The sequence below is a fragment of the Drosophila hydei genome, unplaced genomic scaffold, assembly GCF_003285905.1.
Source record: "Drosophila hydei strain 15085-1641.00,03,60 unplaced genomic scaffold, DhydRS2 tig00008139-arrow-pilon, whole genome shotgun sequence".
NCBI classification, from domain to species: domain Eukaryota; kingdom Metazoa; phylum Arthropoda; class Insecta; order Diptera; family Drosophilidae; genus Drosophila; species Drosophila hydei.
This window is the reverse complement of record NW_022045847.1, coordinates 392020-417017: the sequence shown is the minus strand read 5'-3', so window position 1 is coordinate 417017 and position 24998 is coordinate 392020. Positions and strand designations below refer to the sequence as shown.

The 24998-nt window shown below is 36.4% G+C and overlaps 4 protein-coding genes across 6 annotated transcripts; 3 read left to right on the top strand and 1 right to left on the bottom strand.

Moving 5' to 3' along the window:
• The first annotated feature begins 415 nt into the window (after positions 1-415).
• On the top strand, positions 416-6612 carry LOC111598500 (lutropin-choriogonadotropic hormone receptor). Its single transcript, XM_023313766.2, has 18 exons — positions 416-441; positions 907-1381; positions 2162-2313; positions 2384-2458; positions 2519-2596; positions 3659-3733; positions 3795-3860; positions 3917-3985; positions 4054-4128; positions 4190-4307; positions 4372-4586; positions 4651-4809; positions 4864-5016; positions 5080-5225; positions 5289-5517; positions 5568-5763; positions 5825-6021; positions 6076-6612. Exons 2-18 carry the CDS (start codon positions 1118-1120, stop codon positions 6251-6253), a joined length of 2445 nt encoding a protein of 814 aa, XP_023169534.2. The 5' UTR covers positions 416-441; positions 907-1117; the 3' UTR covers positions 6254-6612.
• A 473-nt stretch (positions 6613-7085) lies between these two features.
• Positions 7086-8041, top strand: LOC111598598. Its single transcript, XM_023313914.2, has 3 exons — positions 7086-7267; positions 7339-7482; positions 7545-8041. The coding sequence occupies exons 1-3, from the start codon at positions 7121-7123 to the stop codon at positions 7608-7610; spliced, it is 357 nt and encodes a 118-aa protein (XP_023169682.1). The 5' UTR covers positions 7086-7120; the 3' UTR covers positions 7611-8041.
• Positions 8042-14882: 6841 nt separating this feature from the next.
• LOC111598616 (tyramine/octopamine receptor) lies at positions 14883-18108 on the top strand. Its single transcript, XM_023313950.2, has 4 exons — positions 14883-14998; positions 15566-15691; positions 15782-15965; positions 16033-18108. The coding sequence occupies exons 1-4, from the start codon at positions 14883-14885 to the stop codon at positions 16798-16800; spliced, it is 1194 nt and encodes a 397-aa protein (XP_023169718.1). The 3' UTR covers positions 16801-18108.
• Positions 18109-18168: 60 nt separating this feature from the next.
• On the bottom strand, positions 18169-24221 carry LOC111598574 (octopamine receptor). 3 transcript variants are annotated; one of them, XM_023313877.2, is made up of 6 exons: positions 23930-24221; positions 20298-20986; positions 20104-20206; positions 19915-20040; positions 19570-19753; positions 18169-19420 (listed from the first exon to the last, which is right to left on the bottom strand). In XM_023313877.2, exons 2-6 carry the CDS (start codon positions 20821-20823, stop codon positions 18530-18532), a joined length of 1830 nt encoding a protein of 609 aa, XP_023169645.1. In that variant the 5' UTR covers positions 20824-20986; positions 23930-24221; the 3' UTR covers positions 18169-18529. The 3 variants fall into 3 exon arrangements, with proteins under 3 accessions (XP_023169645.1, XP_023169646.1, XP_023169644.1); XM_023313878.2 differs by lacking the exon at positions 23930-24221 and adding an exon at positions 22329-22421; XM_023313876.2 differs by lacking the exon at positions 23930-24221 and adding an exon at positions 21853-21997.
• Between the last annotated feature and the right edge of the window lie 777 nt (positions 24222-24998).

Here is a 24998-nt window from a genome sequence, read left to right as displayed (position 1 = left end):
TCATTCTTCTAGCCAGATAGAAAAAGAGCAGACTGTGCATATTTAACAAACAAATATTTGCTAATTAAAAATGTAGAAATCGACGGAGACGTTTGGCGGCGTCGCTTTCATTTATTTCCTGAGCTTATATCTAGTAATGTACACATATACTTTTATGTGAGCCAAGGTTTCTGGCGAAGTATTTAAAGGGCCGATTGTAAAAGATTACTTTTACTTTAAGAACATAACTGTGTGCATATATCAGAGAGGGTTTTCCTTCCAATGGACCGTAAATAAATGACGATGAGAACAGATGAAAAAGGTAGAATATCTTTTAGTTGGGCACTGCCGACTGGAGCACCCTTACTTGTTTGACTTGTTGTTAAATATTTTTGGCTTAACTCGTCGAAATATTAATTATAATTTATATGCAACTAATTGGCTTATTTTTGTTCGCGCTAGGTAAGTGTGATTAATAAATTTTTTTCTATAAATATTAACAAAACAATAAAAATAAATAATCTGGTAATGCTAGCAGACAGTCTATGAAAGAATATCATTGACTGGGCCCAAAAGACAACCAGAGCTCTGTTTGCCCTTCTTATTTTCTGGTAAATTTACTCGGGCATGGATTTCAGTTTGCACATTAAACAACAATCACGGAATCAAATTGAAAAGTCAATCAAACATGTGTTCGGGCGATACGTGAAATTTCAATTCACAGCTTCATCAATAGGTGCAAAATTTTTGAGGTTGATTTGTAAATATGTGTATTCTCTTTGGGCACATACATATATATGCATAAATACAATATTTGAACTCTGATCTGATTGAGGGTGTTTGATATGGATAACGAATCGGAACAACTCCACTATTTGAAATAAATTAAAGTAGAGCAATTTCTATCTGAAACACCAATCTTTACAGAGCACAACAAGTGAGGCGAAATACTACACCTGATCAGCGTACTATAAGAAGACTAGCAAAATGAATCAAAAGACGACGAATTATACGACCAGAGTAGAGTTGATTACCCAACAGGTGAACACCTCAGCCTCAATACATCTGTAATCGAAGCGACGCAAGCAAATCTGAACAACAATAAGATTAACATTGGACGTGCAACTCATCAGCAAACATGAAGTGCACGCTAATTATAGCTAGATTTGATTACTTGGCCCTCATCTTGCTTTCACTGGTCTATTGTTCTCGACAAGCAAACACTAATTGCTATGACAGCGACAACGGGTTTAATACCTTTATTAATAATCTGCCGCCTGATAAGGCGAATGCAACCGATACGTTCGCCGCAGCCACCCAGGCGCCGACAGTAGCAATGACAAGCAATGCGACTATTGATACTTCTGTTTGGAAGTGTTGCTGCTGGGAAGCAACCAATCAAGTAAGTGCCTGTCGTCTGCATAAGCAACTGAATACTTCCCAGAACACACAGTTTACTCTTCTACAATTTCATGCAGCACTTAGACACATATACTAAGCCGCGTATCTTGAAGTTATGACTCGCTAATAATAATAAATAATAAATAAATAATAAATTTCCAATTTGTGCACTGTTCATATACAATTCCACACTTTTTGTATACACCCATTGCCAGCGTTACTATTAATGCTGGACTCTGAAGGCCATTCGGATAAGAAGGCCAAGGGTCAGTACTCATTGGGGGCGTCATAAATGGGTTACAACTGTGTGTTCTTTAGGAATAAAGTCAGATTAATATTCATCAATTTGCTTACCAGTCCCTTTTTCTATAAGAGGACCTATCTTTTAATTTTTTGGAGTATGTGTCTGTCTTTTTTGCAATTAAACAACTTAACCAAAATATGGCAAGTAATCTAGTTTTCATATCTTCTTAAAATACTATATGCTTAACATTTCTGGTAAATCTAAAATTACTAAAGAGGGTTCCGTATACTTTAAGTGACCAGATCCTAAGAATAGGTAATTTTGTAACTTTATCTTGTACAAATAAAATCTGAAAAAATTATATCATCCTCATTTAATCGCTCAGTTTGCTGGCGAATATTTGATTAGCTTGTTTACTTTTAGACCTACAAATGAATTTTTGAATAATTTTGACTGTTTGACTCGAGTCGGTTATGTCCGACTTTAACAAGGTTATTCGTTCATTTATGTATATTTCTCATTAATGTGTTTGCGCAGAACGAGTTCGAATGCCGTTGCGAGGGCGCAGCGTTGACACGAGTGCCGCAAACTTTAAAGTTGCCACTGCAGAGGCTCACAATTGCATCAGCGGGGCTCCCGCGCCTGCGGTCGATGGGGCTAAAAGTTTATGCCTCTACTTTATTGGATGTGTGAGTAGCACTTAAATACGAAATGCCAAATGCGCAGGAATTAAAAGTCCAAAATTTGCTTTGCTTTCAGAGCTTTTATAGACTGTTTGCAGCTTGAGGCCATACAGAACGGAGCTTTCTCGAACTTAACGGTTCTTCGCACCATGTACGTATATCAATCTAGATGTTTGAGTGTCGTCAATCAATTATTTTTTCATTTTTATAGCTACATTTCGAATGCGCCCAAATTAAGTTACCTCTCCAAAAATGTGTTTGAGGGAATTTCCGATACCATTGAAATCATGTAAGAAAAACTCATTCATCGGGCAAAAAAATTGATCATTTATAAATTCAGTTCAGTCTGCCAATGAGATGGAAGAGGCTTTTATACTCTATGCACTTTAGCTCAAAAGAACATTTAATGCTGACAAGTTCCATAAGCGCATTAACTCTAAGAGCAACGTGAAGCGTCGAAGTGTGTCGTTATGTAAATGTAATTTTTATTGCCTAACAGCAAAAATGTTACTACATATATAATAAGCTAAAGGTAATATTCAATAAGACAAATTTGTGGGCTTTTATAGAGGCATCTCAAGCAGACGTACATTTCACATGGAACATCTAGTGGCTCTGAGTGATTGTTGATTGTTCGTTTATCTGAGTAAATTTAGAATGTATTTTGTATACCATAAGCAAATGTGTTTCTCACTTTTATACTCCAAGCACATTAAGAAGAACGGATATGATGTTTTTGCGCCAATCTGTGTAACAGGCAGAAGGAGATGGGGCAGACCTCAAAAGAAAGACCAACCGTCGATAAGTTAAGTATCGATGAAGTTATCGATGAATTTATCCCATCTGTTGGTCCGCAACAACTACCACAACTAGCTTCAAATTTTAAATATATAACTTCTTTTTTATATTACAATGCAGAGTTATCTTTCGTTAACTCATGAGGTTGTCTTAATTTGACTTTTTGAGTTTGTTTTTAGCGCATAACTTGAAGCCTATAACTAGAGACAATAAATGAATAAGCTATGAATAATTATCGTTATATTTCAAGTCGAAGAAAAGACTTCGTGAGCCGGGTTACAACTGGAACTAAATATGTTTTAGATCTGTATTTATAAAGTTGCATAAAGTGCAGTCAAGTTCACTTATAGTATGTATCGTGACTGTTCCAAAAACTTACTAAAATTGCCAACAAATTGCAATTTATAGAGAAGTATGTCAGATAGCGACTCAATGCTAAGATTTTCGTATATGCATCGAGGCGAGTAAACAGCATCATAACTCATATTGAATGTTTTCCATTTTATGTATACAAAAAGAAAGTCTGAAAATCTAAACTAAACTTTTTACACAGACGGATTATAAATAGTGGATTAACAACTGTGCCAGATCTGGGACATTTACCGCCCTATAATATATTGCAAATGATGTAAGTCCGCAGTATTAAAACTGAACTGAACTAAGATATTTATATATTTGTATGCATATAGAGATCTCGATAACAATCAAATTTCTCGAATTGATTCTAAATCCATCCAAGTGAAGACTGCACAATTGTAAGTACGCGCTTTGTAACACTTCTCAAACTGATAATCTTGTTTTCAACGATTAGTGTTTTAGCAAACAATGACATAGCTTTTATTGACGATTCTGCCTTTCTGGGTTCGAAAATTGCAAAACTGTAAGACGAGTGCAATTACTGCCTTCAAGTGTGAAAAATAACTTCTGCTTCTTATTCACACTGTTTAGTTCATTGAATGATAATCCCAGACTTAGCGACATTCATCCGAATGCATTCAATGGCATCATAGACATGACAGAACTGTAAGCAGTATATTCTATATCTAAATCTATATATGTATATTTATATATATTCCAACCATAGTGATCTCTCAAGCACATCTCTTGAACGCCTACCATCAGCTGGACTTCAGACCGTCGAAGTATTATACATAACCAATACGCACACCTTGAAGACAATACCTTCCATATATAATTTTCAGGTAAATATTTGCACAGTAGCAGCTAGATCCATTGCTTCACTTTTGTCATCTATCATCATTGCAGAACTTACAGCGGGCTCACTTGACGCACTCGTTTCACTGCTGTGCATTTCAATTTCCGTCGAGGCATGATCCCAAGAGGCACGCTCAACGCATGCAAGAATTGCAGAAGTGGAGAGATCAATGCAACAGCAACCGCAATTTGCACACAAGTCTTGAAAGAAGCTTAAGAGATAACAATCTCACGCCATTGGCGCATTTGTCGGAAGTGCATCATAGGTAAGCAGGGACCATATTTACAGCTAAACGCGTGATAATAGAAGCCTTCTTATTGCACCTCAAGTGACTCTACCGTAAACAATCTGCTGGCAGATCCTACGCCCAACTCGTACGACTATATGGCTGATTCTACAATGAACAACATTGGCATTTTCCATGAACAGATAACAATCAATCCCGAAGATGACCAACTGGCTGAGTATTGCGGCAACTTCACATTTAGGTGATTATTTAAAAAGCCTTCAGGTATTGTTTCATCAGACTCAATAATTCACAGAAAGCCAAACATTGAGTGTTATCCCATGCCCAACGCTTTAAATCCGTGTGAGGACGTCATGGGCTATCAGTGGCTTCGCATAGCTGTTTGGATTGTGGTTGCACTGGCTATTGTTGGCAACGTGGCCGTTCTCACTGTTATACTTTCAATTAGGTGAGTCCGTCCAATCAACTTTCAACTCATATTCAATTTGGCACTCATTATCACTTACGTTAGATCCGAGAGTCCCTCAGTGCCACGCTTCCTTATATGCCATCTTGCTTTTGCCGACTTGTGCTTGGGGCTCTACTTGCTACTTATTGCCTCAATCGATGCTCACTCAATGGGCGAGTACTTCAACTATGCCTTTGATTGGCAGTATGGTTAGCACAACTATCTTATTGTCTGATGTTGTGGGAGATGTTTTAAGTATTCTTTTCGCACAGGCTGGGGTTGCCAGATTGCTGGATTTTTAACCGTCTTTGCTAGTCACCTGTCGCTCTTTACCTTGACTGTCATCACGATTGAACGCTGGTTTGCCATCACGCACGCAATGTATCTAAATAAACGCATAAAGTTGCGTCCAGCTGCCTTCATTATGCTACTGGGCTGGATCTACTCCATAGCAATGTCCTCGCTGCCCTTGTTTGGGATAAGTAATTATTCATCAACTAGGTGAGATAAGTCTTCTACCTTTATTGCATAGCTAATTTCATTTCCTTTAGCATTTGTCTACCCATGGAGAAACGCGATATATACGACTCCATATATTTGATATTGATTTTGGGCTGCAACTTTCTAGCATTCACAATTATTGCCATATGCTACTCTCAAATATATCTGTCTCTCGGTGAGGAAACGCGACGGGCACGACAGAACAATCCGGGCGAGATGAGTGTGGCCAAGAAGATGGCACTTCTAGTAAGTTCACCTTGATATATGTGTTTCGAAAAACCTATTTTCTGATTTTTGTATCTCGCAGGTCTTCATAAATTTTAGCTGTGGAGCACCAATTGCATTTTTTGGTCTTACCGCATTAGCTGGCTACCCGTTAATTAACGTTACCAAGTCCAAAATATTACTTGTCTTCTTCTATCCACTAAATTCTTGTGCGGATCCATACTTATACGCCATCTTAACATCCCAATATCGACAGGATTTGTTGACCCTATTGTCAAAGTATGTATCTGAATCCTAACGATCTACAGTCTTTACATTAAGAATGCCCCACAGGTTTGGTATTTGTCGTCAAAGCGCTCTCAAGTACAAGCACAGCGATTCGATGCATGGCACGTCCCACTATACCATTCGCGGCTCCATTGACCGGGAACATTGCGTTGGCCAAAAGTGCCAAAAAGTTGTGGCTGCGGAGGCGCAAAGAATGCTAAAAAATAAGGAGGATTATGTGTAAATAACACAGGTCAACCAAGTTTAGAAAGAACTTTATGAACAAGAATAACACTACTTTTCTGATCGACTTTTTGCTGTGCTAAACTCAGAATAAGCCTATTACGTCAGGTTATTCGGGTACAATTCTTGTCTACTCTTATATCAAGATAAATGCTGTTTTTCAAGATGACAGAGAAAAAGAGTTGACAGAGAAAGATAGAAAGACAGAGTAAGGGCGGGAGGGGAGTAAGTTCAACTTGAAGACGGAATAAATTTTCCAATACTGTAACGGTTCTCTTCTATGCTATGCAGCTATATCGGTTTCAGCCTCGAATTCAACACGTCAAAAAGGGATTCGCTCAGAAGAGTTGTCTTCGGATAGTTGGCCAATATAATTTATTGAATATTATAGTTAATTTAAAATGCAGTGCATCATCATCAATTGAAAGTGTTTTTAACCAGCATAACATTATTCGTTTCATAACTGTCTAAACGTATTTATGAGTAAAGCATCTACTAAATAGTTATATTTATATATGCATACAGAAGTATATATATAACCACATTACGTAACTTAATGGATATTTGATGTACGGATAAATTCATATGATAATCAATATTTGGATCTAAGCCTCTAAATAAATATCGAAATAAATATATTGGAAAATGTTAATATGCAAATGAAACATGCTTTTTACTAAGGGAAGCGAATAAATTAATAATTGAAAATGAATTCGAATTCTTCCAACTATTTTGCAGTTGTCTGTTCTTTGCAGCGGCATTAAAATACTTTCCTTGAAGACGAGATGCAGCGCTAAAAAATGCCAAACAGAAAATATACTAAACAAGGAATATACCAAGAGTGGATATCATTTGACAGTCTGTCAAAATGTCGCGTCTTTATAATACGTTAGCTGCAATTGTAGCTTTAAAAATGGTTCTATGTGCTTCGGAAAACTATAGAGATAACAAGACGCCATCCAAGGCAGCTACATTTCATTTTCCTGAGTACGCGTACAAAGAAACAAGCAAAAATGTATGGATTTATAGGCGTTGAATGCGTATTATTGATTTTTCAAATAAATTGTCGCTTTGCTTGTTTTTTAGGAAATCATTTATCACGACTTCGAGCTGGCCTGTGGACAGAACTCACTGTGTGTCAATGCGAATCCAGCTATGGTCTCCAAGCTGAACTGCTTGAGGCAATGTATATCCCATTCGTGCTATCAAGACATCTATGCCTTTGATGAGGTATGTCTGAAAACAAAATTAGTATAATTAGTCGAACTAATTGTTGTGCTTCCTTAATGCAGCTCGAGGATGGCGAAATTGATGTCAGGATGAACTCGTTTAAAGGCTGCGTTATACAGCGCATGTAGCATAAGGCCCCCATCCTGCATCGATTGTACTTCACAAACTACCTGCAGGAGTTACACTGGAAGATCTCCCAGTATATTTTTAAATGGACATAAGCTAGTATAAGTTTTATATGTATGTGAAGCGTGGATAGATTCTAACTTAACTCCTAGTTATTAATTAATTCTTCAATATGTACAACGCACAGATTAGAAATGGCCTCACGACAAATATCTGCTTATGTATCTAAACAGAATCGGTCTAAATATAGTAAACTATGTGACTGCCCTGTGTATTTACAGACATAACATTTAGTGCTTTAGCTTGGTAAAACAGTAATTGATAAGAATATATTTACTTTTGCATATGCCCCGACACGATACATGTTAATCTATTCTATACACTTTAGTTATTAATTTGTATTTAATTTAGTGGCTACAGGGTATACAGGTCAACTGATACTCTCAATGCTAGATTTATTGTACATACAAGCTTTATGACGATTGGAAATAGACGTCCATAGCTATGCACAAATGTGTTAAATACGTCATTGGGTGGTTAAATAGCGAGTTATATACTTGAGCCTATTTGTACGTTGGTTATCAAGATCGAGAAATATTTTATTGAGACAAATATCGGCGTGCTAGGAACTGAGACTTGGCACTGAATTACTTCTGTATCAAAATAACTAAGAAATAACTTATTACAATTAGAAATACATATTTGAAATATTTCTTTTATTCAGAAATAGATTAAATCTAGTCGACGAAATATATGTATTCTTGATGAAGATTAACAGTTGAGCTAATCTTATGTTTTCCTGATGTAGGTCTGTGTGTCTGTATATATCGACACATATATTTAGACAGCTGATAATGCTGATACTGTGCACTTAACAACAGTTAATAAGCCAAAGATTTTGTACCTGTTAAGTATGTGCAGATCAAGTCGATACATTTTACTGAAGCCCTGAAATGCATTCAGCTCAATATCAAACTTTAGCTATCAGAGTAAACTTTTAGCAGTCACACAATTTGGTGTAATCATTTTACTAGTATATCTAGTATAAAGATATCGAGTACTGGAGAGTATATCCTAGTCGAGCATAACCGACGAAAGCCATTTTCTTTTATTTTGATTAAATTCTAAGCAAATATCGTGTACTCCACGGCAGAAGTACAGCGAGAGGATGAGTAGATTTTTGCTAGCTGCTCAGTCGAGCCTAAGAAAATATCCTAGTGGAGCACAGCCGATTCGAAACAGTTGTCGGCCCATAACAACTTTGATAAGCTGATGTTATTTGATAATTGCTCAAAAATGTGTAATAAATGTAAGTCATTCCAGTCCACTAGAGCAGCCTTGACTGTTTTTAATGCACGAATTATTGCAAGTGAAACCTTTTTAATTATCCTAGTCATTATCTAAGGAGAATTAGAGGCACACAGTCAACAAGCAGAAAGCCGCACACACACACACACAAACATCTGCATGGCTTACCCTATATACATACTCCACTAGTGAAAGGCAGTACAGGGCGAAAAGTTGGAAATGACTAACCAAACCGCGTTGGGAAATTAGCAAAATGTTTTGCTCAGCGAGAAGTGCTTTAGTCTAACACGACACGTCCTGGCGATTGGTTGCAAAGAGAAAGTTCTCTCTACTAAAACTGAAAAAAAGCAAATTTGATCAAATCATTCCTCATAATGGATTGCAAATCATTCTGCATTCTTTTTGGCCCTCGAAGCTGTTATTAAATGAATTTGACATATGCTGGAATTAACACCGATTTCAAATGTCAGATAGCGGAATTGTGCATGTGTGGTTGCCGTTATCTTAAATTAATTATGCAGCAAATAAAAATAAATTGGGAAACACGTCAACGGCCATTCGAGCGGTAATCAACACATAAATCTATCAATTATCAGAGCGCTCGATCAAAAGGTATTCGTCATTGCAGCGCATGGTCAAATTTAAGTGAAACAATTTTTTTGTAGATATTCTATGAGAAGGTAATTGTAAATATTAAATCATTTATCAAGTGAACTGAATTTATTTGAAATGAATTTATTTATTTTTTAATTTATTTAATTTTATTTTATCAAAATAGTTAAGCAGCTAAGAGAATGTGTTTAAAAAATGTTGATAAATTGTTCAGTTTATTAAATATATACATATATATATATATATATATATTTATATCAATATATATATACCAATGATTAACGGTAAGTCTTTGTTATAGCTGCCGCTATAAAGGGTTCTAAATAAATTAGTCAATGGATTGTTGTTAAGGACCTAGACACAATTTTATTCCATTTAAAGGCAGAGAGATCTTCCCGAATACATAAAAAATCATCAATGATTATATTCAAGCACACGAACCGAAGCTAACGCACGCAACGAGGCTATGCTACGTGTCTTCATGTTGCATTAATTTGATATACAAACATTTTACTAATTTCATGTAAACAAAAGTTTACTTTGCGCGACTCGTAATGAGTTTCTTCCCTAGTGCTTGCTTGCTTGGTTAACGACATTCCCCAAAAAAGGGAAAAAAGGACAATGACGCCATTGCATGTGTTGACACCGCTTGATGAGGCTGTTCAAGCCTTAAAGGACCCAAATTTAATTGCTGTTAATTGTCCTGTTTTATAGCCTGAGCCCATTGAAAATGAGAACTCAAGGTATAACGTAAATAACATAACATTTATGCAATAGGCCGAGCACGTAAAGTGTATATATTTTCGATGAGGACCAACTGTTGAGTTTATTAGGCGCTGTCGCTTAGTTTAGCCATATATCTGATAATCTGACTTAGACACTTTCAGCTCTTATAGCTTTACATATAGGTTCTCATATGGCAGACAATTTCATTCCATTTCCACTGCATACTTCGATAATTGAAGTCCACATTACACGTCTTATGATCTAGACTTATCAAATATGATTTTTATATTCTCCCGCTATACTCAAATTACGAGTATTCAATTTTCTACAAACCTAGCTCACCGCCCAATAATTGTTTGGTTAGACAGCTGCAGTTGGCTCAAGCACAGTTCAATGCTCGCATTATTTCAATAAGATCAGGCAACATACACCAATATTCTTAATTCTTAGGATTTCCATCAAGAAGCACACAGATGGCTTATAATGTGAAGACAGCGGCCGGCGTGTTGGCTGTTTGCTGCTTATGTTTATTTTGAATGTTTCTCCTCTATAGCGGCAATCTCACAGTCAAGCAGTTCCGAATAAAGCACACTTTGATTTTTCGAATCCCATTAAAAATTTGTAAATAAGTTATAATGATTTTCTGCAAATAATGAATTTATATAGGCGTTCTTCATTGGGATTGTGTTCCACCTCTAAACAAATATATTTATTCATATTACTCAATTCATAAAATGAATATAGTTTATTGTTGCGATCAAGCAGATATACAGCTGCAAGAAAGCTTTAGAGGCAAGATCTATGTGTTGTGAAGTGGTTTTAGCCATAAAAAAATGAGCCTGTAATGAGTTGCTTCATGAATGGAAGTGGTAGTCGCAATGCGCCTGTAAATTTGTTTGCTTGTATTAAAATATATAGAAATAAATGCTATAAAAATAATATATAATATATATAAATATATAACAAATAATTTAAAAATAAAATAAATAATATAATAAATAAATATATAATAACAAATAATATAAAATAAAATAAATAATATAATAAATAAATATATATAAATATAAAAAAACAAAAAATTTAAAATAAAATAAATAAATATATAATATATATAAATATAATATATTTATAATATATATAGATATATAATAACAAATAATATAAAATAAAATAAATAATATAAAAATGTTAGCATTTTTAGGAAGAGTATGGAAATCCGAAGATACCGAATTTGAAGAGATTGACGCCAATTATTGGATTGGAAAAAGTTATCAATATTAAGTTGCTGATAAAAGTCAAAAAGGAAAAAAGTCAAGCTGATCCAGAATTCTAGGTTGACAACGCCTCCTTCTGACTAACACACGCATACAAAAAAATATATCCTTAATTTTATTTTTCAGTGGGATCAGAGTAGATTTTCTAATATGTAGTTACAGTCTCATACAATAAACTTCATAGTTATAGAAGGACTTTTGTGTTAAGTACTTATAGAGTTTTCGATTAAGGCCCCTAAATTGAATTGCTATTTATCAATGTAATGTGAAAACTCATTAGCTCTAAAAATTTAAATGAATTTATACAGAACTTAAGAGCAATTTGTTATTATATTTTTGTGTGATTTTTAATTAATGTAAAGTAATTATTCAGAATCTCCTAAACATATCAGCAATAGGAACGGGTGTTCGGGCTTATTAATAAAGCTAAAAATAATAAAAAAAAAAAAAACAAAACAAAATCCAAAAGCAACAAAACGAAAAGGCGTTGAACGGCCGAAGAATTTGCCCATGTTGTTGGTTTAGTGCGCTGTATTTTGTGTACTTTAGCAGCCAATAATAAAATATATTGTTCATACGCAGCATTGCCTACGCTCGGTTCCAACAGCGTCCAAACGGCAAAAAGTTGCTCTGTCAGTTGGGAACAACGTCTGCGTTAGGCAGCTGTGCGCCGTATAGACAGTTTGTATCGCAAGATGTTTCTTAATTAAAACAAATAATATGGTCAATTTTACACATTAATTGCAAATATAAAGAAGCATTGGAAAACAAGAAAATATAATTTATGAAAACCAAATAGCTCATCCATAAGAAACGGCTAAAACACGATGGGATATATGCAAAATTTCCACGATTCGAAATATGCAAAGTTTTGTGTGTAAGTTTGTATGTGTATTACATATTTGTTTAGAAGGTGTGTCAAAAACAAAAAAAAAATCAGTGAATAATACTTGCAAAATCATAAGCTTTGCATTGTTTAGTATTGACTAACAGTTTTATTTGCAGCGACTCACAAAGTGAAAACGGGTATATTCGTTTCTTACCCTTTGCAGTGAAGTGAGTTAACAATTTGAATTGAATTAGAAAATAGCAAAAATTCAAAATTCCATTTTGAATGCCAGATATTTTAATATGTTCCCAAATTTTGTTTTTTATAGTGTGGCCCTGAGGTTATACGAGCACAGCTGTCTCTTCAAGGCTTGCGGCTGCAGCGGGTGTTTATGTTTATGTGTATGAAAGTGTGAGTAAAGTGTGCTCTACAAAAATTCGATTCTTGTTTATGTGTACCCAAATGCATCTTCGAATCACAGTCAAGCTGACTAGCATAGAAGTAGCCGGATCATGTGTGACAGCTATGCAACTTATCTATAATAAGCGTCTGGCCTAGCTGAGAAAAAAACGAGTTTTGTGCAAAGGCGACTTAATTTTATTTATATTCTAAGTTCATTTAGTGAACACTCAAACAATTAATGTAAGTTTAATAGTTTTAACTTATTAAAATCACAATATTACAACTTAATTCCCTGTATCATGGCTTAAAAACCTGATGTATATGAGAAATCCATTTGCAATTTAGTTTGAGCAACAGGCGCTTTATCGTAGACAAATATTCAGCAAATACTCTGAACCCTCAACTTTCTAATATCTTCAACTTCTAAACAGATCTTTTTTAGCTTTCTTATAGCTTTCGAATCAGCTGCGACTGTCTGTCTGAATATGGTTAAGCTCGGCTTATAAGATAGTTGATGATGAGTTGATGATCGGTGCTCTCGACAGATTAATCAATTAGACATCAATGCTTTCACAGCACGCGAAATAGAGACACTTGTATTTTACTAACCAGCCTGTACGAAATACCGTAACTGTTAGCCGAATAATCCTGGTCTTGCTTAAAGTGAGAACGGCTTAATTTAAAGCATTCAACGTTTAAAATAATATGCCACAAAGTTGAATGTTTACTAAATTATTGTGTTTGTTTTTCTGCCTTTGATTTAGGTAATCAATGCAGTTTCGACAGTTGGAAACAATATTTATTACTGTAATCAGAATGTACAAAGAATGCCAATTCAAGAAATATTAGAATAATTTCATTAAGCTTACCCTCAACTGAGAGCTTAACTTATTTTGTATAAATAATGAACTCCGCTTGGAAGACTATGACCTGGTCGACGATTGTAGCTGTCGCTACATTCTTGCTACTAATATTGGTGACCGTTATTGGAAATATGCTTGTTATACTGTCTGTATTGACAACGAGGAGACTGCGCACCGTTACGAATTGCTTTGTAATGAGCTTAGCAGTTGCCGATTTACTTGTGGGCATATTCGTAATGCCCCCGGCAGTTGCCTTACATGTCATTGGTAAGTATCCAAGTGCGAGTCAACTGTGACCCTTACCTTCAAGCCAGCCTCAGATATAGTAACTTTACATAAAATATAATTAATTTACGAACAAACAATTTAAGCAACTTTTTTGTTTTTTGTATTCTTGATCAAATTTCACTGCATAAAAGAATTATATAAACAATTTGCGCTACGGCAAAAAAGTAGTCACCAGCCAAAGGCAACACAAAATGTAATTACATGCTTTTATGATTCCCAAAATGCCAGGTATTAAAACTTTTTCTTAAAAGGGCAAAGTTTCCACAAGCAAATGGTCAAATTAAAAAATGTAAAATGCAAAATGTAAAATGTAAAGCTGACTAGTCCCTCAAAGCATATAGATGCAGTAGGTACTATGCCTTAATAGGTATGCGTGTTGTTTTAGATGCCTAACAAATTCGGTTGAAGTTGCCAAAACAAAAACTTTGCCTGCACAAGTCCTTTTGTGTGTTGGGAGAAACAATTTTAGTTTTGCACAATTTATTTGTACATACTTTGCACATACTTCGAAGCCTTTGTTGAGCCTGGTGTAATCTAAAGGTTGCCTGTGGGAGAGACACCAAACCAATAAAAGCATTTGCAAGGAATGGATTGGCTTTGATTTTATATTAGTTAATAAAAGTTTCACCTTTGGTAATAGTTCACTAACCTTGCTTCAAGTGTTTTCTTGGTATTTTTGCTCGATACAGAAAGATGAATGAAAATGATTAAAGGGTATTTCAGGGCAACATGCATAATGAATAAACATTAAGGATCTGGTGCAGGTGTGTGTCAGTTGACTAGTCTACTAGTCTATCAGCTTGTCCGCTCGTCCTTTATATACTATATTTTAGCTAGGCATTCCTATATCTAGTGCTTCTCACATTTGATTTAATTCTTTGTCACTCAAAGTTAAATTACATGAAATAGTCTCGAGGTATCTCTCAGTCGGGCACTCCCGACTCGAACACTCTCTCTGCTCTCATTCAATTAATGCTCTATGCAGGTTCATGGCAACTTGGCTGGGTACTCTGCGACGTCTGGATCTTCTTCGACATATTGCTGTGCACGGCATCCATTCTCAGTTTGTGTGCCATAAGCCTGGACAGGTAAGTTACCAAGCAGCGCTAATTTCCAACAAAGTCTCTGAAGAATACAGTTCATATTTTGCAAATACATTGTACGTGTGCATATATGAACATGTACTCTAGACTTTGGAGTGAGTTAATGACTAATATATAGGGAGAAGACTCGTGCACCTATGTAAACAACCCCTTAATTTTAATGTCGTGCGTTAATTTGTCCGTATAAAAAAGCGTAATTCATTGCCATGACGTCATTGACGCATAAAAAGGTGAAAATACTGTGCAAAAATATTTTATTGACCCATTCTGTGCAAGGCGTTTAAAGTTAACTTAACGCCAAGTGGGCGCAGGCTACAATAGGGCCGAGCTCCCGACTGTAATGTATGTATGTAGCCACACACATACACAGGGCTGGTTTCTTTTGTTGGAAGTTTCAATTACATTTAAATGGCATTTCTGAGTTGACGCCAAGCTGCGCTGTTTGCTGGGGACGTTTGTCAACAGCTTAATACACAATATGCTCCATGCTTTTTGTTTTCATTTACTCTATTTCATTTCGTTTTTGTTTTCTTAATATTACTTTACACTTAGGTATCTCGCCGTCACACAACCATTGACATATTCGAAAAAATGGCGCTGCAAGCGTTTGGCATTGTTAATGATTCTCGTAGTTTGGATCCTAGCATTTGTAATTACTTGTCCCCCAATGCTTGGCTGGTGAGTAGGCCACAGTCCCTTAAATACAGTTGGCTCTACATTACATTACGTATACCAATATTCTTCATCTTCTGTTTTGCTCTTATCCAGGTACGAGCCGGGTAGAAAACGGCTTGAAAAGGAGTTTGTGGAATGCCGCTATAATCAGAACAAGGGATACGTCGTTTACTCAGCGATGGGCTCCTTTTTTATACCTCTCACTGTCATGCTGTATGTTTACGTTAAGATTGGCTTTGTTCTGACATCACGAAGGCAACGAATTGTGCACGATGCGGTATTTAGCTTGCTTTACTTTTTCTTCTTAGTCGTTTTTGTTTCGAAGTTAATTTTTATCCCGCCAGAATACGGAACGCACCGCAGATCATGAGGTGGATGCTGATCATTTTATATCTGAATCGGAGCTTTATCGTTGCAATCCACACAAATGTCTGCCGAGCTGCGAGGCCCGTTGTAGCGTCGTAGGATCTCCAGTTAACCCCATCTTTGGCTCCAACAACGTCAAATGCACCAAATGCCAGGAGGCGAAAATGGCTGACAAAAGAAAAAAGTTTAAGCATCAGCCGACCTTCTATGAGCTGATAGAGATTTCGCGCATGTCTTCACTGATGCACTGTTCCGTGGACAACTGCCGATATCATGCGAAATGCGGTTCGACCTTGTCCATGCCGTCTTTGTACTACAAGGAGAGCCAGTGCATGGCTGACACCTCTATGGAAATGCCAAATAATAATCAAATAGGGGCCAAACGGGCGTCCACAACGTCGCATCATACGCAGCGGCAATTGTCAAGTCATCGCATTCCAATGCGAGTGTCAACCAAAATTAAAACTAGCAAAACGACCAAAACACTGACCATTGTCATGGGAGGCCTAATCGCTTGTTGGACACCGTTCTTTACTTATTACATACTTGTGCCCTTCTTGCCTCAGCTGAAAAAGCTCGAAAGTCTCATGTCGTTTCTGACATGGGTTGGCTGGGTAAATTGTGCCATTAACCCGTTCATTTATGCCTTTAATCCGGATTTCCGAGCTGCCTTTTGGCGCCTGACCTGTCGGAGAATCTGTAAACAGAAACTGGCCCGCAACCACATAAATATGTTTCGCGCTTAAGCCCTTAAGCCCCAAGTGAAACAAGTGCATTTGGGTGTATAATAATTGATTAGGAAGTCCACAATTTTTATTTTAGTTTAAACAGATGTAAGAGCACGTATAAAATAAATAGATTTATTTAAAGCCTTTATTTATGTTCTTATTATTACCATAACAACGAAGTTACAATCTAAAATGGATTATAATGATTGATAATCAGCACTGGACCTGCCTGTCCTGTACCAAAGAAGAGGAAATAAAAAACTATAATGTAGTTGGGCAAGCCGAAAGAATCTCAATAGCTAAATCGATTCTCCTTGTCTATTATTTGCTATTTAGTTATAGTGCATGTTTAATAATTCTACATAAATATTAATTTTACTCTTCTCAAACTGACTGTTTTCTTTAATATCTAATTCTTGATTAAATCTTGCGAAATATACGATTCTCAGAAATTAAATTTGGCATTTACAGTTATCTTCATAATACACAGAAGAGGAATTCCCATACCCTATCCGAACCATAATCTTAGTTATGCTTAAATGGCTTATAAACTATTTGAATAACTTAAAGCCATAACTAAAATTGAGGTCATCATAATTACGTAACCCCACATGTATGTACGTTAATAACATATGTTTCTTACCATGGATACATTGTACTAGGACGCCAGAAGAGGAGGTCTCCAATTAATTAAAACACACTTGCTTCTGTAGCTATTTGAGTGGCTGGTGGTCATATTTCTTGCACTGACATCATTTCAGCTGTGGTGCGTATACTACGAGGTATTAGCTTTTAGTTTTATTTAGAAATATATTCGAATTGTAATCTTGTAATAAATATATAAGAAACAACATTTTCTCGGGCGAGCTGAGGGAAAAGAATTTCCGAACTTTTCCGAACTGGATCTCATTCAATGAAGAAGAGACATTTTACGAAAATTTTAGTGAATTGTAGTTAAAGTTTCAGCTATGATGTCATATCATACATTTTTATATATATCGCGAGGAACGTTGTAAAATATATCAATATCCTTACAGTTGAAAGCTACTTGCTTTGCCTGTGTTTTGGTAAAACATTTACGACACCAATGGAAATCGATCCTAGGTATTGCACTACAGCTAAGGTTGTAAATGTTGTTAAGGTTCAATTAAGGCTAAATCACAATTAAAAATTTAATACATATGTACATATATATTCTCGATCATAGTGGATAGAACAATACTACGATGCTTCTATTGGAAGTGGTTCTTTTTCTTTTACTGCAACGTCTTATTAAGAGGATAAGATGCAAAAACTGTGTAGGTACTGGATTTCTACTTATATATGCATTCATATCCACACACATATATATATATATGTATATATATTTATATTCACATATGTGTGTTAATTGATTCCGTTTATTGTAGCAGTTGCATTATTCTACGCTGCGTGTATTGACTTCTAGTTGTGTTCATCTGCTAATCTGGCTAATACTTATAGCAATTGTAATACGTTATTAGATACTATATGCTGAAGAAAGTATTTGTTTAAAGAAATCCATTAATGTAAGCTGCGTAAATGTAATTTTGATTATTTGGTGAAAATCGGGAGCAAGTCATAAATTTTCATTTGCAATTTCTAGTTGTAAAATGTAAAAGCAATATTGGTATTCGCGCTGGAAGTGCCGTGAGGTCGCCAATTGCAATTCCTAATTTCGCAGGTTTTGCGGTTTTGCGGGCGAATTTGAGGTGGCGACACGCCACGACTATCGCCTAATGGACATTGTGTTCGTGGGAAACTGCGGTTTTTGCTCGTCACTCCAAAATCGTTTGCAGGTCAAGCGCCAAAAGGCTGCACGGAAATCGACACTGTAAAATGCGTATATAAATGGATTGATAGCGCTGTTGAACCACCCGAGCCAGGTAAGGGCTTTGGCCAATGTGCCGCTGACTTGGTGCTCGGCCAGGAACGGTGTTATAAGATAGTAGACAAAAAATGGTAGCCAACAGGCAATAAAGCCCCCAACGACAATGCTTAATGTCTGTGTTGTTTTGTTCTCCTTTTTGAGTGATGTAATGCGGTTCGATAGCGATTTGATATTAGTGGTTGCTGTAGTAGTTGCAACATCCGTCGTTCCCGACCCTGCGGTCTGATGCTGATGATGATGGTGGCTACGCAGCCTGTCCCCGCCGCTCACACTGAGATGAGAGTGCCGAAAACTGTGTGTGCGCGCTTGTTGCGTTTGTGTTTGTGTTTGTGTTTGTGTTTGGGCTTGCGATTGCGATTGCGATTGGGTTTGCCACTGCGCATCTAACAGACTGCAGCTGGGACCTATACCACTTGTCATTGTGGTTATAGTAGTAGAAGCGGTGGAAGTGCGCTTCAGTGACAGTGAGGACGGTCGCGTTAGCTCGTAGCTACTGCTTTTGCCACTAGCGCAATGAGTTGATGGCAGAGCCAGCAAAGACTGGCAATTCCCGCCAGTTGTTTGCCCTCCAAAATTGTCACTTTCGCTTAGAACAATTTCGTGTAATTCCTTGGATATTGTTTGGTTAGAGAATGTTTGCGTGGTAGTCTGTTTGTTTTTATAGCCCATGCTATGGTCCTGTTCGGAGTAATCATTTTCCACATCGGCGGCTGTGTATCGTTTAAATTTCTGTGTTAGAGAGATAAGTGTAGGAGGAATTAGTATTAAACAATCTGGTTGCACTTGAATTTCATTTCATAATGATAATGCGTGTCAGCAAGAAGCATTCAATGACTTTTGAATCAGAGTCGGATACTCCCGACTGTTTGTTTACTTACCTTATTGTGAACATGAACATCAGTCATGTTGTCGTGCCTCTTTGCAATTACACAAGAAATCTTAGCATAGACATAAATCATTACTGCCATTGGTATAAAAAAGGAACCCATTGCTGAAAAGATGACATAGCCTTCGTTTTGGTTGTAGCGACACTCTCGCAGGTCTCGACGGCCGGGCTCGTACCTACGAAGAAATACATTTTACATACGGAGGTAAGCAAGTTAGAATATATAACAAGTGTGCATTAGAAGGCTCATTAATATGTGAATCGCATGTGTGCTTTGAGCATACAACATAAATCGAATTTTGAAATCTCTGTATATGTACTGCATAAATATAATTACCATCCTAGCATGGGCGGACATGTTATGGCTAATGCCAGAATCCAAACGATAAGAATCATTAAGAAGGCGAGGCGTTTTGAGCGTCGCTTCCGGGAATAAGTTAATGGCTGTGTAACAGCAAGGTATCTGGAAAAGAAGGAAAAAGTCATTTTAATGCATTTTCAGCGCTGGCAACGAGCGCCGCAATACCTATCAACGCTGATAGCACACAAACTTAGAATCGATGCTGTGCACAGAAGGACATCGAATGATATCCAGATGTCGCAGAGCACCCAGCCGAGTTGCCACGAGCCTAAGTAAGAAGCGAATACGTAAATGTTAAGACAACATAGCAGAAATTCAATTTGGATTGGCGTTTGAATAAATATACTTGAGTTGCTTACCAATCAGGTGGACAGCCACTGCCGGTGGCATAACGAAAATCCCAACAAGCAAATCAGCTACTGCCAAGCTCATGACAAAACAGTTCGTAACCGTGCGAAGTCTCCGTGTGGTTAACACAGCTAAAATAATAAGAGTATTTCCTATGACGGTGACAACGATAAACGTGCAGAACACTGCAATCAAGCAAATGCCCTGCCATGAGAAAATGAGATCGTAGAAGTGGGCCCATTCGGCAGCCGCGGCAGATTCGTTGTAGTAATTGAAAACAGTTAAGGTGGGCACTGTATCCAGCGTCAAATCAGCGGAGTCATTCAATTTCGCCTGCACTGAGGCTGTGGGGGTCGCTGATGATGTCGGTGCCAAGCTGCGATTGCCAGTGTTCCATGCTTCTAAAAAGCTATCGTAGCCTATCGAAATGTTCTGCTGCAATCCAAGAACGCCGCTGCTGGCTAGCAAAGTGCTGGCCACATACATCAGTGGTGGGAATAGGCCAATTCGAAAATCCAGCTGTGAATGGACAGCCATATATGCTGTTTCAGAGTCAGCAGTGTTTAGTGCTGTTGATGCCACATAATTCAAGTTGCACAGTCTACGGACGAATCCTCAACTTCGATCGGTTTCCGAATGGTTTAGCATCGTTATGTTTCATATTGGTTATTTGAATACGTTCTGAGCCTCCAATAATGTCCTATATGAACCAAAAAATAAAAATAAAAGTTCATATGTCATAGAAACTTTTATATTAATCTAGCTACTTATTTATTTTAACTAGTGCAGTGTCTGAGCTCAAAGATGAATGATGAAACACTGAAACATTTTATTTGTATATGACTCATTTCTAATAGTTGAAGAGAGTATAATGGGTTTGTGGAATGAACGACTGTCTTCCTGTTCGTTTTTAAAGGCAGGCACTCGAAACTTGAACTGTTTACTCGTAGATTCAAATCGAGAGTTACTATCGTTTACTACAAAATATCTATTATTTTTGACTCTTTTGAATGAACAAGAAACCTCGTTTCAAATCACTTAGTATAAATATATATAATAATGAAATAGTGAATAATGATAATGATAATGATAATGACTTATAATTTTAAATATTTGCACATATAGACCATATAAAGCTTATATAACTACACACACTGAGAACGTGAAATAGCGGAAAACTCACTTTTACAGCTTGAAATCGAAAATATTTAAACTTGCCTTGCAGCTTTTCTCTAAAGTAACGAAAGCTGATCCCAAAAAAAAAAACACTTGCAAAACTTCAATAGACTTAGGGCTAAAATCAAAAAATTAAGCAAGTCGATCTCTCTAGGGCACATCCGTAAATATTGCTTTTATCCAATTTTTTTTTATTTATGATCAACTGCAATGGTCTTATTTGTTTCAAGTTGAGTCAGATAACTGGGAATATACATAAAACTTTTTTGCGACAGAGTTACGCTGACCTTTCATTAACACTTGCCGCAGACTTTTTGTCTTCAAAGAGAAGATATGGAATAGCCTTGTAAAAGTCAACAGTTACACAATATGGTTAAAAAGCATAGTTACCAGCAAGTATTTAAAATTGTAGACCCTTTATTTACTTGGTCTAAAAGCACTGTTAAGAGCGAATGTGTGTGCTCACAAGAGACTCAAGTTTTCTATAGAGAAATTTTCCATTTTCATCGCTAATATAATTATACACAATGCTGGCGTCGCACCAGCAAATAATTAGAAACTGACGGAAGAATGAAAGTGAGCTCGGCCTGCCCAAAATCGACAGTTCTCGACGTTGCCATTGACAATAATGTGGTATTAAGTATTATTTATTTTTCGTCTGATAGCGCTCACCAAATACCACGGCTGTGGCTGATTGCTATTGCTTATGTACATATATATATAAATGAATATAAATATGTATGTGCGTGTGTGTGATAAGCAAATTAAAGCCACAAGCGAGATAGACAATGTGACGTTGGTGAGTTTATGCATGCACACACACACACTTACACACACACACACATACGCATATGACCAAAGAGTACCTTATGTAAGTATGAGGACTGTGCACAGCTCATTTTACACTATATTCTTAACGTTTACATGGTTTGAGCTATGCCTTACTGTTGTACCTCTTCGATCTAATTCGGGACTAAAACCGAACACTAAATATAGCCGTCAAAAAGCACGCACATATGTCAGCAGTATTCATTGTCATGGAAGTTCTTATCGCTTTCATGATAACAAATCAAACGATTTGCTAATGCAATTATTTATAAGCCCCCATATTTATACACATGCTAACTATTTATTTCCTCTCTTAAAATGTTACTCGATAGTTCATGGTGCACGTTTTTATGGCTTCGATAAGTGGTGCAGAGAAGAAAAGGGTCCTCGCCGTTAAGAACTACCAAAAAATTCATGTCAATTTCACTTTAAGTTTATCATTTACTATCGGAACGTTTATAATGCTAATTTAATTATGGAGTGTTTGATTTCAACTAGAGCTAAAATCAAAAGTGATGTTCAGTGGGGAGTACCCGACTGGAAGGTACCATGACTTCAGCACAGAACTGTTGTTTATTTTTTTTTTTGATGGTAAACATCATTAAATATTTAAATTTAAAATGTAGCTTGCGAGATGGCTGAAATGCTTAGATTGCCTCAGGTTGTCCTCTCGAAGAAGAATATATAAACTTAATTTAGTCGATAAGGCGCCCTACTGTCTGTGACATACAGTAGAACAAACTCATTACAACTTTTTAGCTACTCTCAGTGCAGGGTGCATTCTGCACAGTATAATAAATCATTCTAATTTAATGCTTCCCACAATAATGGTCAAACAAACTGGAAGTAAATTTATAAATTAACAATACATTGCTGCGCTGCTTCGATGTTTCGCGGTTAGAGCTCCACATGTACACACCTACCATATGTGGATATGGCCAAGTACTATGTAGGAAAATTTTCCCTTCCGTTGCTTTTTATACGCACATACACGGACACACATATGAACAACATTATCTGCCATTTGGTTTTCATGGGCAAAGCTGGCGACGACCTTCCCCTTATTGCCTTTCCCACAAAAATATAATTATTTATTACACAACAAAGCTTCTAATGGATATTTATATACTAACACATAGTTCCAGGGCGAATGAACGTATGAAATATGCATATTTGTTCTTTTTTATTTTTATTAATGTACACACACTTATGTGAATCAAAATTGTATGTCTGCCTTTGTAAATATCTCTATATACATCACTATGAAAAATAAAAAAAAAAAAAAAAATGGCAAGGAAGGCACTTTATTTGGGTTGAATCTGAGCATGAAAATGCCATTAAATTTACCAGCTGTCAATAATAGTTTTAACAACAGCTGTTGGAACATTTGGTTTTATTTTCTCAGTATGAGTACTTCTGGGCGAATGAGAATGATTTAATATTATAAAATGCATTTCTGGCCTTGTGCTCTACTTTTAGAAATGCTGCTCTGTAATTTGATTGTCATTACTATCGATTCGGTACTTCCTTTTCTGAAATAATGCCAGAGCTATATGCCATGGCTTTAAGGGATGGTACGAGGCTACAAATTAAGCATACGGTAACTTTTTTGTAATTAATTTCATTAAAAAGTAATTACCTTAACAACATTTTGCGCTTGTTATTTATCTCTCATTTGTGAACGATTGCTACACAAATATTATTTTCTAATTTACTAATTGTTACAGCGATTGTTCTTTATTTTCATTATCAGCACTTTCTTATATTACGAGTTGTCCAGGACACCTTTAAGACCATATCTTTAACTAAATGATCTGTTGACAGAGTTTTAATAGTTTTTATTTTACTTGATATGAATACAGGATAACTGATAGACCCAGCCAGTTGTAGAATTGCTTATTCGATTCAAGTTTTCATGGGAACTTTACTCTGTAGTATTCTCTATAGTATTTCACATTTGAAATATGAATATTTTGCACATTGTTCATTGATAACTTGTTTATATTGATATATAATAAACTTTAATTTAGTAACGTTTTTTTTTTGTATTTATTGGCAAAGCTTGAAATAATATAATTACGCGCCACTGGGATTTTTTAATTAGGCTATTATTCAGGAAATATATGATCTACTCGCTGTCTCTGCTACCGATATTGTATTATATTTAGTAATTATTTGATAATGCAACATCATTTAGCCGAATTTAGAGACGCGACTGCATCGCTTCAGAGCGCTTCCAAAACTGCCGTCCACTTTGACAACCGTAACATACTACAACAGAGAGAACGTACATACATAAATGTATGCTTGTATGCATGTGAGTAAGTGTGTATGTGTATATGTGTGTATGTGTGTATGTGTAAGTGGGCCTTTGAACACAAAAGATACATGCCACGAGTGTTCTGCACGTCTCCCTCACAGTGCGTATGTGGGGAAAATGTATACTTTCTGTGCAAGCGGCATACCTCAACAGTTTCCAATATGTGGGACTCGTTTATAAGTGTATAGGTGTGTGCATGTCTGTGTGTGTGTGCAGTGCATGTGTATTGTGTATTTGAGATTAGACAGTACAGTGTAGCCTGCTCTTAATCCTTTTATCGCGGTTGTGGTTTCTATTTGCTTTTCAAAGTTTTCTCTATAAAGGCAAATGCGTTCTACGCGTATTCAAATGAACACTTGAAGTGTGCTTTTTTGCCAATGTGTAAATA

What these genes read in the sequence shown, in the direction of transcription:
- LOC111598500 (XM_023313766.2), top strand. Translation starts at nt 1,118, where the DNA reads ATGAAGTGCACGCTAATTATAGCTAGATTTGATTACTTGGCCCTCATC. An exon ending in TTAACGGTTCTTCGCACCAT is followed by an intron (nt 2,459 to 2,518) that starts GTACGTATATCA and finishes TCATTTTTATAG; the next exon opens with CTACATTTCGAATGCGCCCA. An exon ending in CTTCCATATATAATTTTCAG is followed by an intron (nt 4,308 to 4,371) that starts GTAAATATTTGC and finishes TCATCATTGCAG; the next exon opens with AACTTACAGCGGGCTCACTT.
- LOC111598598 (XM_023313914.2), top strand. Translation starts at nt 7,121, where the DNA reads ATGTCGCGTCTTTATAATACGTTAGCTGCAATTGTAGCTTTAAAAATG. An exon ending in ACAAAGAAACAAGCAAAAAT is followed by an intron (nt 7,268 to 7,338) that starts GTATGGATTTAT and finishes CTTGTTTTTTAG; the next exon opens with GAAATCATTTATCACGACTT. An exon ending in ACATCTATGCCTTTGATGAG is followed by an intron (nt 7,483 to 7,544) that starts GTATGTCTGAAA and finishes TCCTTAATGCAG; the next exon opens with CTCGAGGATGGCGAAATTGA.
- LOC111598616 (XM_023313950.2), top strand. Translation starts at nt 14,883, where the DNA reads ATGCTCTATGCAGGTTCATGGCAACTTGGCTGGGTACTCTGCGACGTC. An exon ending in TGTGCCATAAGCCTGGACAG is followed by an intron (nt 14,999 to 15,565) that starts GTAAGTTACCAA and finishes CTTTACACTTAG; the next exon opens with GTATCTCGCCGTCACACAAC. An exon ending in AACGAATTGTGCACGATGCG is followed by an intron (nt 15,966 to 16,032) that starts GTATTTAGCTTG and finishes TTATCCCGCCAG; the next exon opens with AATACGGAACGCACCGCAGA.
- LOC111598574 (XM_023313877.2), bottom strand. Translation starts at nt 20,823, where the DNA reads ATGGCTGTCCATTCACAGCTGGATTTTCGAATTGGCCTATTCCCACCA. An exon ending in TGTGCTATCAGCGTTGATAG is followed by an intron (nt 20,041 to 20,103) that starts GTATTGCGGCGC and finishes CTTCTTTTCCAG; the next exon opens with ATACCTTGCTGTTACACAGC. An exon ending in ATGTTCATGTTCACAATAAG is followed by an intron (nt 19,421 to 19,569) that starts GTAAGTAAACAA and finishes TCTCTAACACAG; the next exon opens with AAATTTAAACGATACACAGC.